Source organism: Sinocyclocheilus rhinocerous, unplaced genomic scaffold (assembly GCF_001515625.1).
Source record: "Sinocyclocheilus rhinocerous isolate Xijiao unplaced genomic scaffold, SAMN03320098_v1.1 scaffold62, whole genome shotgun sequence".
Lineage (NCBI taxonomy): Eukaryota > Metazoa > Chordata > Actinopteri > Cypriniformes > Cyprinidae > Sinocyclocheilus > Sinocyclocheilus rhinocerous.
This window is the reverse complement of record NW_015656585.1, coordinates 1,319,325-1,334,989: the sequence shown is the minus strand read 5'-3', so window position 1 is coordinate 1,334,989 and position 15,665 is coordinate 1,319,325. Positions and strand designations below refer to the sequence as shown.

General features: G+C 35.4%; 3 protein-coding genes across 5 annotated transcripts in view; 2 read left to right on the top strand and 1 right to left on the bottom strand.

Moving 5' to 3' along the window:
* LOC107720277 (homer protein homolog 1-like) overlaps positions 1-7,411 on the bottom strand; it is a 32,847-nt gene extending 25,436 nt beyond the window's left edge. The window contains exon 1 of one of the 2 annotated variants that reach the window (XM_016527945.1): positions 7,345-7,411. In XM_016527945.1, the coding sequence (XP_016383431.1) occupies positions 7,345-7,391 (47 nt within the window). In that variant the 5' untranslated portion in view covers positions 7,392-7,411. Of the gene's footprint in view, positions 1-5,811; positions 6,149-7,344 lie in introns of those variants that run through there. The other variant, XM_016527946.1, reaches the window with a different exon arrangement.
* Positions 7,412-7,911: 500 nt separating this feature from the next.
* Positions 7,912-14,609, top strand: LOC107720275 (poly(A) RNA polymerase GLD2-like). Of its 2 annotated transcripts, none has more exons than XM_016527943.1 (15): positions 7,912-8,005; positions 8,390-8,585; positions 8,664-8,777; positions 8,906-9,164; positions 9,292-9,406; positions 9,917-10,008; positions 10,118-10,181; positions 10,280-10,346; positions 11,030-11,106; positions 11,190-11,318; positions 11,486-11,529; positions 11,614-11,750; positions 13,393-13,484; positions 13,601-13,680; positions 13,953-14,609. In XM_016527943.1, exons 2-15 carry the CDS (start codon positions 8,464-8,466, stop codon positions 14,025-14,027), a joined length of 1,467 nt encoding a protein of 488 aa, XP_016383429.1. In that variant the 5' UTR covers positions 7,912-8,005; positions 8,390-8,463; the 3' UTR covers positions 14,028-14,609. The 2 variants fall into 2 exon arrangements, with proteins under 2 accessions (XP_016383429.1, XP_016383428.1); XM_016527942.1 differs by having other exon boundaries at positions 8,426-8,585; positions 13,953-14,608.
* Positions 14,610-15,094: 485 nt separating this feature from the next.
* Positions 15,095-15,665, top strand: part of LOC107720274 (cardiomyopathy-associated protein 5-like) — a 12,780-nt gene continuing 12,209 nt past the window's right edge. The window contains exon 1 of the mRNA XM_016527941.1: positions 15,095-15,518. Coding sequence (XP_016383427.1) covers positions 15,397-15,518 — 122 coding nt within the window. The 5' untranslated portion in view covers positions 15,095-15,396. The remainder of the gene's footprint in view (positions 15,519-15,665) is intronic.

Sequence of the window (15,665 nt, the reverse complement as noted above, 5' to 3'; positions counted from 1 at the left end):
CACATTCATAATTATTATATTTGCCGGTGCGCTGTGGCAAGCCTTTTTTTGCGTGCGCTTGAGCGCTTATTAGGCTATGTAGGCAATTAAAGGCTCATTATTATGATTTATATGGTTTATTAATAAAAGTGCGACTAATAGTCGACTAATGCTTAAAATGAACGACTACTAGTCGACCAGAAAAATCTTTAGACGAGGGCAGCCCTAATGCATATTGACTAATTGTTTACGAGAAGCATACATATAAGAGGCTGACAATTAGCTAAATATATAATTGTTTAATTAGTGACACTTAGCCTGCATTTTAAAATCTTTATTTGAATGAGGCAATTAATATTTTTATTTTAAAACCTTTATTTGAATATGGCAACATAATATTGCGCTCTACAGTATTTCTATGAATAAATCTCTGACAGAAACTATCAGCCAATCACTGTGGGCATAGTTAGTAAGCATGCTGACATCATCCATAGCAATGAGGTCAACCCCGCCCTTTACTCTTAGCTTAAGACTTCTGTCTATTCCTTAGTAAAAGTTTGTCTCAGCAGCTTTGTGAATAGGTTTTAAGAGAAAACTCTTAGCTAAAAACTTTTACTGTTATTTAGGAGAACTCTTAGTGGTAAGATAAAATGTTTTGTGAATACGGGCCCTGATCTTTGCTGTTGGAAGTACGTTTGCACAAGTTGGACGAAGGTAACATAAACACTAGATAAACTAATGTGCATTACTTCTTTTAGTCTAAGAGGATGAGTGAAATTTCATAAACACCCCAGCCAAGTTTTCCAATGCTGCATTTAAAGATTGTGTTAACAATTCAAAAGTCAACAATACACCCTTCATAATTCAAGGACATTTTCCGCAAAAATGAAAATTCTGTTTCATTTACTCACAATCATGTTGTTTTAAGCCGATATGACTTTATTTCTTCTATGTAACACAAAAGAAGATATTCTGGAGAAGGTTTCAACTCTTTTTCTCTATACAATGAAAGTCAATGGGGTCTAAAACAACACTGGACGCTATTTACTTTCATTTCTCAGACAGACAATTCTCAGTATATCTTCTTTTGTGTTCAACAGAGGAAATAAATACATACAGCTTTGAAACAACATGAGGGTGAGCAAATTAAAACCGAATTTTAATTTTTTGGGATCATTCCTTCAAAGGGGTCATATGATGCTGCTAAAAAGAACATTATTGTGTGTATTTGGTGTAATTAAATGTGTTTATGAAGTTTAAGGTTCAAAAAACACATTATTTTCCACATACTGTACATTATTGTTTCTCCTCTATGCCCCGCCTTTCTGAAACACGTCGATTACCGGCCGGTTCCGATTTATGGCCGGTCAACCGGTGCATCCCTATTTAAATGTTGCATTTTTCTGTCTAAAATGCTTTTTAAACTAGTTTAAATGTATGTAATATTGTAAACTATGCTGTATTCACCCAAATAAATTAAATTTGTCTTGTATTTTGTGCATGGGTGTTCTTGCTTAATAATAAATGTTCATCTTTTAATTATTGCTGTTGCCTCTAGTAATTCTGTGTGTGATTTTTAATTTCCAGTCCATTTTAAGCCAGCAATATAATAATTTTTAAACAATAGTTGACTTAAATTAAACAACCCAGCATGTTGGGTAAAAACATTTAACCCAACCAGCTGGGTCAAAATAACCCAGCATGTGTTCTGTCCAATATTTACCCAGTGCTGGGTTGCCAAATAACCCAAGTTGGGTTGTTTTTAACCCAGCATTTTTTAGAGTGTACCTTCCCACTGCACAGAAGGTTCTTTGTAGTGGAAAAAAAGAATCTTTAGATTTTTATCTAAATGCTCTTCACAGTAAAAAAAAAGGTTCTTTTAAGAACTGTTCACTGAAAGGTTCTTTTGGGGGGAAAAATTTAAACCACACTTTTGGAACCTTTATTTTTAAGAGTGTAGAAAGTTACATGGGAGGTTTTCAAAAACCAATCCAATCACAGAGGGAAGCCTGCTTATTGGACCTTTCCCAATACTCTAATAGCAACTGGCCTCAAATCAATGTCAAAGGGCATCTGATGCCAACCCCTCAGAGGACCTCAGATGATGCCAACCCTGAAACAACATATAGAACTACCACATTTTGCTATAAGTTTGATTGCATCATATAATAATTGCTGTTAATAGTGTTCATCGTCTGTTTGATTACGTCTTTAATTGATTTTTCCGTACATTTCTGCCATATGTACATTGACTGACAGTCACCACTGATAAGCTACCACTAAATATTGTAGAAACTTAATTTGCTGTAAAGTTGCTTTGCAATGATTTATATCGTGAAAAGCGCTGTACAAATAAACTTGAATTGAATTGAATCTGTCTTGACTACTGTATACTCAGACATCAGCAGATAGAGCTTTTCCATACCATTCCCACAACCTACACTCCTCTGACCCAATTCCACAGATAACACCCTTCAAATCCCAATCAATCCCAATATATTCCGTCCTGCTTATTAAAATATAGGATCAGAAGTGGGAAGTGCAGAATGGGGGAAGGGGTAATATCCCAAGCACAGATACAGACGGTTTGTTGCTTCTATTCCCAGGATAATTAATCACCATATTCAATTACATTAGCGTGCTTCTAATCAGCTGCTGCTGGGCTGATGTGCAAGAATGAGAGGAAAAGGCAAGGAAGACGAAAGAAGAGAAGCAGGAATAGCTTAGTTGAGGAGGAGGAGATAGAGCGCTGCGGAGTATGGAGAAGTGCTTACGCTGCACCGTGGAGGCGGAAGATCTCGGAAGAGCATCAAAGGCTCGTTGCATAATTAGCATTTAAATTTGATTAAAATTCAGTTGCAGTCACCACACATGGGTGGTTCACGTGACATCACATGCTTTTTTGTCCAGAGGGTCATAACCATTTAAAATGTAACTTGAAATATATGTTTATATTGTGAATGCAATCCATTTGTATACATACTTACCTCTGTTTTCACTTGAGTAAAACAGACTTATGCCAAGGGCAAAGAGAACAAGTACAGGAAATGAATTAAAGGCATCTTTGGGGAAAGAATGAAACAGTAAATAGACTGGAACTAGTCATATTGCCATATTAGTGAAAAAGACTTAAAATTAGTATGGATGTTTATAATTGTATGTGCTTATGTACTTGTTTGTATACCAATTGTTATCAAACATTTTCTCATTTTATTATAATGAGAAATATTTAATATGGTGTGACAAACTTGGTGTCATTCATAAATAATAAAATATATTTACAATAAAAAAAATTTAAATTGTAATTGACTGAAGTGAAAAATATTTTTTATATTATATATATTTGACCAGTAGACTCTGTCACACATGACATCTTCAATCGTTAGCACAGAAAATATGACAAAATTAGGTTAAAATACAAACTACACAAGTAACAATGTATTTTCTAAGTAGCCAACAGTATAACCAACATGATTTTCATATCTTGTTTCCTAAGATTTTTCCATTTCATGTTTCATCAATTCGTGGTTAAATGTCAACCACCCACACAGAAAAAATAAGATGGCAGAACAGCCTGCATTTACAAAAGGAAAATGAATACTAGATTTCATTCTAAACTGTGTCTGAAAACACAAACCCTCAGAGCAATCTAAGAAAATCACTTGAAATGTTGTTACAAGCAATTATTAAACAATTCTTTGCTTATTTTGAACAGATTGATCATACAATCCCCTGGACTCAACAGTCAAATGTATCTCAAAGCTAAGACTGTACAATGTTAAATGTAAGTGATATATAGTCAATTATATAAGGAATCAAACGTAGCCAGCTCTATATTAACATCAACAGACACAAGGGAGACGATTTCACACCACCCACCTTCAACAACCCACCACCATCCAGAGCTAGCAGTCTACTTCATCCACTCCTTACATGAACATCTGTATTTCTGTCCAAATAATACAGTAACAAAAAAGAAAACGAAATTCTGCCACACTTCCAGCTTGAGTGATCTTAAATAGTATGTACAAGTGGACATACATGGATAAGAAGGTTTGTTTGGAAGTTTTTGTTGCATATTCACATATATTTGTTACATAACCTGGCTGGTAGGATGATCAATCTTGACTTTGAAAAAGTGCCATCGTTTTAATCTTCAAAAACATCTGTTTTAGAAAAAAAAAAGCAAAATAGATCACTTATTTAATAATATTTATCTTCGAAGCACTGCTTATGTTTTCCATCTCTTAAATTTCTCATTGCGTTCAGCAGGGGGCAGATCTGTGAAAAGTAGTATTTTTTTTATTATTAAATTTTCTCTATTGGAATTTTTTAAAAGTAGAAATAGTTAAATATGAAAGTGTTTTAAGTGTCATCAGTTGTGCTTCATGGGCAGAGCTCAGCACTCTTGGATTCTTTGATTGGTGGAATTTTCTGCACAGCATTATGGGTAATGTAGTTTTCACCATGAATTTTACTGTTAAATTATTTTAAAAACAATTTGATATAATGCAAACAGATGGCTTCAACAAAAGCATATCGATTAACAACCAGTAGCTCACAGTAGGTCTGTCTTTAAAGGTTTATAAGTTATTGTTAAAAATCCATTTACCTATGGAGAAAATAAAGGTTTTTACTTCCAGGACCCAACTGCTGCACTCTATTACAACCAGTATTGCCTTAACAACGGCTGTTCAGTAATGTTAGCAAGCATACTACATAACAATCAAACACTTTAAAGCATGAAGTAAACTGAATTGTGTGCCGCTGAATTGAGTAGGAAGTGGGAATACTTTTCTCCAGAGTAATACACTCCCTGAACAGCCCTTGAATCTTTCAATTGTGATAATTTAATTAAGAATGAAGAAGATGGGCCTTAAAGCAATTAAAGTTTTTTTGTTGTTGTTTTTTTTTTAATAAAAGAAAATGCTTTCTCACAACAAGAAGATCAATCTTTATGTAATAAATTATTTAAAATGAAAACATGATCACTTAAACTTCCAGACACTGATCAAAGACTACCCTGGGAAAATCTTAAAGAGTCTGATTTATAAACAACTATGGGCTACCAATGAAAAGATTTTAGGTCATTCAGACCAAAACGAATAATAAGTGACCCTTCAAGCACCCAAGTTTGAATTTCCATGTATAGGGTCACCTTTATTTAAAATCTATATTTCAGTTCAATCTCCGGCTGAGCTTTGGAAATTCCACGAACAGATATCAGATGTCATTGCCAATATTGGCTCCAAAACTGTATTGATGAGGCTGTGCCATTCACCGATGCTCTGCTGAAATGTAGATTACATAAGCATGACGAGATTAAAGGCCTTTGGCACTGCAGCACATCAATATATGAAATTAGCTAATGTTTATTCTCATTCAGAGTACATGCTTGTTATTATTTACCAAAAAATAACACCATAGATCATACAATGTGTCCAATATACTTTACTCTCAGTGGTCAAAAAAAATATTGTTATCGCAATGAATTAAGAATGAATATATATTATATATAACAAATAATTGTATTATATATTATATTATATAGGCTATGCATGCATGTGTGTGTTTGCTATATATTTCAGTGTGGGCATGTACTATATTTTAATACATAATGCACAAAAATATATTCACGCCATAATGAAGCATTATAAAATCGTAATTTTTGAATTCATACATTCCTATGCATACTAAAGAGGAAGGCGTTCATGAGCATGAATAACTGCCCTTACATTCTGCCCTAGCTGTCCTCATAAAAACGGTGATACAACGATCATAATCCGAGCTGCCAATTCCTACGGTACGTTTCGCTATTTACAAGCAACTTACCCCATGTTGCCGTTTTTCCCTCCTGAGACGAAAAGCGATTTGTTGATCACCGAGTTTCTTCTTCCTGCTGAATGTAACGGCTTTGGATGCGTTGCGCGCGGTCAGTCACATTATGAGCAGCGGCATTCTGCGTCTCTCATTACGCGCTCTGTATGTAGGCTGTCAGACGCACTGAATGAATCCCACGGCGAATTACCCACTAATACTGCCCAATTTCAGCTAGTTTGGCACACGATGGGCTCACCTCGCATCTCTGCGATTCGAAAATGCGCCTGTATGGTAATTCTGGAGAGCGCGAGGTAACGGTGAGTAAAGAACCGCTGCCTCGCTCTCAGTGGGCGTGTGGATCTAAAGATGAATCTACTGTCAGTCGCTGGTCATAACACATACCACACAATATCCCACAACAACGCCCCCTGGCACACTCTTCTCCCATTAAAAAAACACTTGCCACTTTTTCATCATAGCATTTTACAGCGATCATCGTCATAATTCACATTCGTAACAATAATTATCCTATCATTGTCACCATTTTATGAAAATGTAAATAAAACTTTTTAACAATGACAATCTCCTCAGTGTAGTTAAAACTATCAAAACATCTTATGAGAAATGAAGAATTAACCTTTCATTTCTAACACTTCGATGTTTACTCCAAAATGTAACAAGGGTACACCTTTTAAATTGTGTTTTTTAATCTAGGGATCTAGATTTTTATTTTTATTTTTTTCAATTTAAAGAGCTAATTACTGAGCTGTTACAGTGGTTTACCACAGTACAACAGCTTGATTGCAAGTGTGATACTGCTTTCAACCCTTCAACTGTCACCCCCATTTTTGAACATAGATAGATGTGAAAGTGCACTATCCAAACTTAAATTGTTATAATTCATGAACGAATACATTTTGTAATATGATTTTGAAGTAGCCTAGCCTACCATCTCCATGGTAATGCAATGTCCGATTTTAAAATGGTTTTCACAGGATGTATTTTGAGGTTTTTATCTTTCAAATGATATATAACTTATGATGATTGTACTATATTTTTGAGGTGCACCCTTGTCATAAATTAATCTATTACTGTTCCTACAAAATTTGTAACAAAAACAGTGGTAAAATATCTATTTAGGAGTCTTTCCAACGATATATAGTTTGTCATGATTAGATTAGGATTTATTTGTAATATAGTGAAGTAAACTAGGCATCCTTCTGAGGGGACGGGTGACACTTCACTTTATTTTAAGGTGTCCTTATACAGTGTAATTATACATTTAAGTACTGAGTAATATTAATAAACTACATGTACTTACTAGGCTAGGGTTAGGATTAGGGTTTGTCTTAGGGTTACTAGCAATTAATTATGCAAAAAAAGTGGCTGTTTTGTAGCCTTCGATCTTCTCAGCCAATAAAAATTGTTCCAAAAGAAGCAAAGCATTGTTTGTCATCAAGAAACACAGACTTTAAGCAGGACTGGAAAAGCATATTTAAGTGGAGTGGAGCAAGATTTTCCATACCCACAACATTCTGTACTCACTTATATCCATTTCCCCCCAGTTCTTCACTAGTGAGAGAAACCCACATGCTCCAACTTTCAGGAAACCCACTCCTTGCTCCAGGCAAATTCACTCCACTTCCACTCTGCGCATGTTCTGGAACTCTGTGAACACTGAACATAGTAAAAAAAAATGTCTATGCTACATAACAGCACTGTGACTATTGGTCAAAAATAGGCCCAACACCAAGATGTGAGTTGATACTCTTTACAAAATGAACAAGTACAACCACTGTAGTGTAGTTATAAAGCACCTTCTTATAAACTTTAACAAGTTAAGAAAGAAAGAAAGAAAGAAAGAAAGAAAGAAAGAAAGGTACAGTTGCTTCAAAATGTGAACGTTTGAGAAATATTTTCAAGTAATGTTTACCACAGGCCCATTTTTACTCATAATGTGAAAAAACAACTAAATCTGTAGGAATGAGCAAAAAGTACATATATTCTGTTTTAAATATAAACGATTTCATGAATGCTATGTTTCTAAAGAGCGGCTAATTTTTCTACCGTTGCATTTCCTGGCCATAGCACGGGACTTTTATTTTAAAATCAGAGGCGCAATAACCCGGAAACAGAGGCTATGGTGTTTTGATATTTTTCACACGCTTGTGCTCTCTCACTTTCCAAACCTGCCAGCCCCACACAGGTGAGTTCTTCTTTCTTTAGTTGTTACTTAGAACAATCGAAGGCAGTTATTACAGACTTTTTACATTTGGTTGTAAACAGTTATTATACTGTAAGCTAGTAAACTGATGTTATGTTCTAGCGCTCTTCGGCCAATGAGCTGCATGTTTTGCTTTCATTTGTGATTTCATCATTGATATCAGAATCTCGCATTTAACATTTTAGCATGAAACACTATCAAGGCAGTAGATTTCCAGTATAATGTGTTTGGGTGTTGAGATGTTTTATCATTTGACAATGAACCTTTATTGTTTTATTCTGCCTGTTACATTTTTTTATTTTTTTAAAGTGAAAATAAAAACCACGGAAATGGTTAGTATAGCATTTAAAAATGATCTGCTTTCAGACTGTTGTCTCCAAACTGACTGTTTTGTTTGTAAAGCTGAAGGCAGTAGATGCTTGTTCTGGCTGAGGAGGAGGATGTTGCCTAGAGGTTACGTCTTTTCCCATAAAGATGGGCAATCTGATCATATATTCCAGCACATTCTACCTCACACCGTGTCCCAGCAACGGAGGATTGAAGCCCATCTGAATGTAACAAAGTGAGTGGATATTGTGCTTTTGAACTTGTGCATTATGTTCTGTGAATTCATTTGATTTTTTCATTTCTGTCTCCGTAGCTTCATTGGTCCACTGATGAATGTTCCTCGTTTGATTCCAACCTATCAGTGGACACCAGTGGAACAACCTGATGTTTCTTTCAGTCCAAATAACGTAAAAGGAAGCAACAGAAAGTGAGCAGCACACTGGCATCTTGAACACGTGACCACAAACCACTAGAATTCGTGTCACTAGTCTGTATTTCAATCAATGGGGTGTGTTAAGTTCTTTGCCTCAAACAAAATGTCATTTACTGTGCCAGGAGAAGGAGAGATAATCACAGTCAGAATGACCTGAAGAGACAGTGCTTCGGTTCTCCAGGACCTCACAACCAGCCTGCAAGAAATGCCATCTTTACCTCCCAACCGGCGACTGGACCAGGGTCAAGCAGAGAAATGTGTAATTCTTATTCCAGCGTCCCCACATGCTCATCTGCCGTCTCTAAGACTGGAGGCTGTGTGCCATCTTTGAGAGAGGGATCCCATCAGAGCTCCTTTCACCCATCATCAGTCAATGATAAGGTCAACATACAAATAAAAGCCAGGAATGCTGGCTGACTTGGTCACATGACCTTTATTTGATATACACACAAGTTAATGGCAAAGTGTTTATTTTTCAGTATTATATTTATTATTCTTCTGCCCACAGCTAAGTCAGCAGATTCTCAACCTATTTCATGCTTGTGAGCAACAGAATGATGATCTGGAGAAGAAGGAACAATGCCGAGCAGCACTGCAGAGGGACATCCAGACAATCTTACCACGTACATTACACTCATATTTACAGATATTATGACTGGGATCTTCTCTAGCCATAGTTTAAAAGAATAGTTCACCCAAAAATGAACATTTGCTGAGAATGTACTCCCCTTCAGGCCATCCAGGAGTTTGTTTCTTCATTGAAACAGATTTAGGGATATTTAGCATTATATCACTTGCTCAGCAAAGGATCCTCTGCAGTGAATGGGTGCCGTCAGAATGAGAGTCCAAACAGCTGATAAAAGCATCACAATAATGCACAAATAATTGACACAAATCCAGTCCATCAGTTGACATCTCAGGAAGCACCCATTCACTGCAGAGGATCCATTGCTGAGCGAGTGATGTAATGCTAAATTTCTCCAAATTGGTCCTGATGAGGAAACAAACTCATCTACGTCTTGAATGAGTACATTTTCAGCATTTTTTTTTATTTTTGGGTGAGCTAATCTTTTAATTTGCATTCTTCATGAACTTGTTCTAATATTTCAAACTTTGCTCTATTTTTGTTCAAGGTGCCCAAGTCTTCTTGGCCGGGTCGTCTCTAAATGGCTTTGGTAGTCGCAGCAGTGATGCAGATCTTTGCCTTGTCATTGAAGAGGGAACGGTAGGTGTGTTCTTGAGGAAAGATGCTTTTAGTTCTGTCCAAATAGTTTCTATACTAATTGTTCAGGCTTTGCTGTCTTAGGTATAACTCTGTACATACTCCTTTGCAGGTAAACCACAGAACAGATGCTGTGTATGTTCTTAGTCTTGTGCGGAAATTGTTTTACACACTGTGTAAGTGATTTGCCATACATACATCATTAAACATACAGCCGTTTCCCTGTAAACTTCTCTTTGTTTCATCCACTAATGGCATTACTGCTGTTTCACAGCTTACATTGAGAGGCCTCAGCTCATCAGAGCTAAAGTGCCCATTCTGAAATTCAGGGACAGAGTCAGGTAGGTCTTTTCAGTTTTTGTGTTGTATTTGCAGTCAGAAATAGGTGTGCCTACACTACCATTAAATTTTTTTTAAATAAGTTAACTTTTATTTAGAAAGGATGCATTAAATTGATCAAATGTGACAGTAAAGGCTTTTTATTTTTTTAAAGATAAGATTTTATAATTTCATTTCTTTTGTACGTTCTATTCATAATATATGTATTATAATCCCGAAAAACTGTATTACAGTGTCCATAAAAATAAGCAGCAACTGTTTCAGCATTTAAATAATAAGAAATGTTTGTTGAGCAGCAAATCAGCATATTACAATGATTAGAATTAAGACTGGAGTAATGGCTGCTGAAAATTCAGTTTTGCCATCATAGGAATAAATTACATTCAATTATATTAAAATGTTAATTATAATAATATTTAACAGTATTAGCATTTTTTTGCATATTTTGATCAAATAATGAAAACTATGTAATTTTGATACCTAGGTAAGTATAATTGACTTCTTTCTAAAATATTTTTAAAAAAATCTTACCAAACCCAAACCTTTGAACTAGTGAACTGTATTTAACCAGCACTGGCAGTGTGAATGTAGCAAGCATGAAAGTCATGAAAGGCAGTATCGTCTGAAAACAAAAGATCAATACATCAGCTAACCACAGTTTTTCTGGAATTCTTTTACATGGCAGTGGTGTGGAGTTTGACTTGAACTTTAACAACACTGTTGGTATCAGAAACACCTTCTTACTGCGGACATATGCCTATGGTAAGATCAGAAATGTTCAGAATTGTGTACCTAATTTAAATCTTTCTGAAAATGTTATTTATTAGTTTTTATATTCATTTCAGTTGAAAAACGTGTTCGTCCTATCATCCTTGTAATAAAGAAATGGGCCAGTCATCACCGCATCAATGATGCCAGCCGAGGAACACTGAGCAGCTACACGCTGGTTCTTATGGTCCTGCATTACCTTCAGAGTAAGTCATTTTTCTAACATTTGGATTAAGGTCTAACACACTAAACATTTGTAATTATCAGTGTTTGGACGGAGAGTGCAGTGAGTCTTAAAAAATATGCAAGCTTTAAAGCTTTCTTGTGCTTTTCTGCTTTTGTTGTTCTAAATGTTTGTTTCAAACTCGTATAGCTCTTCCTGAACCTGTCATTCCATGCCTTCAAATGGATTATCCAGTAAGCAAATTGCCTAATGAATAAATGAAACATAAAAATATGCTTTTTTAAGAATTGACTTCATGCTGCAACCATTTCTTTCAGGAGTGCTTCAACCCTAAGATGGACATTCATCTTGTGCCAAGTGGACCAAGCAATATTCTGGCTTTTGTGTCTAAAAACCAGTCATCCCTGGGAGACTTGCTCTTGGGTTTCCTGAAGTACTATGCCACTGTTTTCAAGTAAGTAACATTATTGATTTATGGCACAAATCATTGGAATTGATCAAACCTATATTTTAGGCAAAACAAGAAAACATTCTGAAATATTTTTATTCTAGGTCACTTCATTTTGTTATCTCTGAATTTGTAGTGCTATAACACATAACCCTCCTGTTGTGTTCCCATCTTTTTGACCTGCAGAGGTCAAAAGTTAATGCTAGTTAATGTTATCACATTGGACTAAAACCCACTAACTTTCCGCAAACAGGGTATAACAACTAAAAAATGTTGTTACATTTGTGGTGTTCAGTCAAAAATTGCATATATTATATTTCTTGTTATACTATATATTATTACTAAATATTGCATTCAGTCTTTTTACTGACTTTTTAATAACGATTTTGTATTTCTTTTTGGAACTGATTGATCGTAAGATTCAGTCTGAGCTTAACAATCTCAGGTTTTGAGTGAACAGGAAGCCTACGACCAGACAGTTCCAAAAAAGAAAAAAACCTACAAAACCTACAGTGTTTCCCATGCATTGATTTATTTGTGGCGGCCCACCACAATATCAACATTGACCACATTGACAAATAGATTTTCCTTTTCCCATTAAAATTTGATTTTACTTTTTAAAATGGTTCAAATCTTAATTCGGTGTAGAGCTGAAGTTGTCATGTTGACTGGCTTAGCACATCTCTCTCACATGACAGTGGACGAAAATCTAAAAATATCTAAAACTCAGTTACAGCGTTTCTATCTTTTTATTGGGCTACATCGATTGCTGGGTGCATTCGTCCATATTAGGGATTTCCTGGAACGTTCTATTTCCCTCCGGCGTCCAGTATGAATGATATATACATTACATGAGTGTACTCACTAATGCTCACACCACCCTGTTTTGGGTAAAAATAGGAAAAATAATACTTCTCTCTAAAGAAATTTGAAGTAAACTTATTCACAGCCATGTTTTTTTCTCCAGTGTTTTACCACCTCAAGAAGTTTTCATTAATGTAAAAATATACCTCATTGTCATGTTCTAGCCTTGTTATATTTATCTTTCAATAAAATCTAAATTTTTATGCCCTTAAAGTTGTGAGTATCGTATATCAATATTTTATTGTATCGGAGTTATAAATTACAGTAAATTCCTCCAGGGGCAGTGCCACCACAAATAGTGTGTAAATCTGTGGGAAACACTTACCTGTGCAAATTGAAAGAAAACAAGTTGACAAAAAGACTGAATCCAAGATTTGGTGATAATATAGCATAATGAAAGATTTGCAATGTTTTTTTTGTTTGTTTTTTTTTTCAAAAGTTTGGTCATTTTTGACAGCACAGCACAAGGGTAAATAATTGTCAATCAAATATGTAATGTTTGTATCCCAGTTTACACAACAAATTAGATTTACTTGTAATAGATAGGGGCCAGTGTTGCTAACAAAAACTAACCTAAATCTAAGCCACCTGCAAAGCTCCTGTTTCATGTCACTTTGCTAGACTGACAACAGCAGGTGAAATTCTGGCTTTGCATGTGGCCCTGGTCCAGATGGCCCGCTCTAATGCTCATAACACTCTAGATATGTGCATATGCTTCTTTGAATAAACAAGTCTGAATGCACTGAAAAGCATGTCTTTACAGTGAATTGTTATATTTCCACAGATGGGATAAGCATGTGATCTCTGTGCGTGAGGCAAAAACTCTCCCCAAGACCAGTTGCAGAGAATGGAGAGATAAGTTCATTTGTGTAGAAGGTAAACAGTCCCAAAGTCTTTGTACATCATGTACTGAAAGAGTACATAAGAATAACAGTTGTTTTTATTAAAGTTTATCAGTCTCCAAGAACTTGAATATTTATATTCTGTTTTAGAACCATTTGATCGTACAAACACAGCCAGAGCTGTTCATGAGAAGGTTAAGTTTGAAGCCATTAAAGCAGAATTCACAGAGGTAAGCCTCCTTAAATCGGTAATAAAAATATAAATGTTGAATTAATATTAAGATATAAATATCTTTTTTTTTTTTGTAAACTCCTGATGACTTGAGTAACTAAAATAAGCATCTCAGTGTGTTACAGTAATGATGTAATCTCTCTGCATTGTCTCTGGAATTTGTAGTTAGATTTGCAATACTATTCTGATCTTATTTATGAACAAGGTCAGCACTGAGTTTGTTTGGTAATGAGCTTTTATTGTTTATTTATTTTTATTGTTCATTTACAGTCCTACCAGGTTCTGCAGCTGAGAAAAGATCTCAACTTCATCCTGCCTCTCAAAAATACCAGACCAAAAAGATAGCATGACCCCAGATAAGAATAAACATACAGTTTGGATTAAACCTGGAGTCTTCGATTATACATTGTCAGAAGAAATACTTTACTCCTGTACAAAGGCCTTTTGGGTATACTGGACCTTTTGGAATGTGTTGAGCCAAATCCATTGAGCGGACTAGTATATTATCTGGTCCCTAGTCAGGAACATCAGTGTCTATGTTTGAGTTGTACATGAAACATCAGACACTGAGCAATATCTTTTGCCCATATGGTACACAGTCTGCATTCAGATAATGAATTAGCTGTCGCAAAAACATTTTCTCTGAGCATTTTTTGGGTTTATTTGCCAATATAATCCTTTTCTAGCTCACTGAAATCAAAGCAAAACAGTATGAAAAATATCCTGACAACTTTTCTGTGATCTATGTTTTCCTTAAAAACTCCAAATTGTAAAAAAAAAAAAAAAAAAAACTTTTTCTGGCAACTGACTACTTTTACCTGAACATTTTCAGTGATTACATTTCTATTGGTTTCTTATATTCTGTCGTGTTTTGTATAGTTTGTACAGTCTTTTAAATGTTTATTTATCTGATTAAAATGTCACTATGAAATTGTAATTTGCCTTTTGTCACTTGTTTGTTTTTAGTCTTTTAGTCTCTTTTACATGTTTTGTTGGTAATATGTTCTGTTAAATGCAAATAGAATGATAAAGCAATCTTTTGTGAAAGTGGTCAAACTTGGTACATTCCTTATTTTAAGGGAAATTCTTTAATATGATCAAATCGGGAATACATGTTTAATATGTTCAGAGAGTGCTCATGTGAATTGAGAACTTTTAAATTGGATCCATTTCTGCATGGCAGTAACACTTTCAACTGCTGGCAAATGTGTTTTGTTTTAATGTAGTACAGCATCCATTAATGGGTTGTTATTCTCGATTCATAATGTGAGTTTGAGGGTGTTAATATGGCTGTCTGGAAGGGACAGAGAGTAAAATTAGCCCAGTCAAAGAAAACTGACACTACGGTGGCCTGAGTCCTCGTGTCCCTCATGGACATGGCGGTGTTCTCTGCGTCTCATATTACAGGGGACACCGCCGCAGATTCGTCCCAACTTTACTGTTCAGGACATAATTAACGATGTCCTATTGTTTAAAATTTGAGAAGGAAATCAAATAAATGGGACAATATCCTTAACTGGGGTTACGAAAAACGGGGACACCTTTGACTCTTTCCCAAGTACGCAGCCTTGAGCTCAAGAATATTTGTAATCTATTTACAGCAGCCGCTGAGTAAGACAAACTGCGCTCAACGAGACATGATCCCAACGCGAAGCTGCACTCTCCAAGACTGGTTTTTATTTTAAAATAACACTACCATATTTCGATTTTCAAAATGGATCGTGCTTTGAAAGGGGAACGTGAGGGGGCAGAGCCAGAGATGGAGGAAATGCAAGACTTGGGGTCAGGAATAATGGATATCGACGACGAAGAGGAGATTGAGGAACTTCATAAAAGGTAGTTTCCCACGGGTGCTTTATAGTTAAAAAGTTTTACATAAAGGATCATTTCAGTTAGGTATGTTAAATATGATTGTGCTGGGTGATCTATAAACCCCCAAGGGCTGTTAAAAAAAAAAAAATATATATATATATATATATATAT

Bases quoted from the DNA above. Each gene is read 5' to 3' on its own strand.
- LOC107720275 (XM_016527943.1), top strand. From the start codon at position 8,464: ATGTTGCCTAGAGGTTACGTCTTTTCCCATAAAGATGGGCAATCTGAT. The intron at 10,347-11,029 runs GTAGGTCTTTTC...TTTACATGGCAG, and splicing joins AAATTCAGGGACAGAGTCAG to TGGTGTGGAGTTTGACTTGA. The intron at 13,681-13,952 runs GTAAGCCTCCTT...GTTCATTTACAG, and splicing joins TTAAAGCAGAATTCACAGAG to TCCTACCAGGTTCTGCAGCT.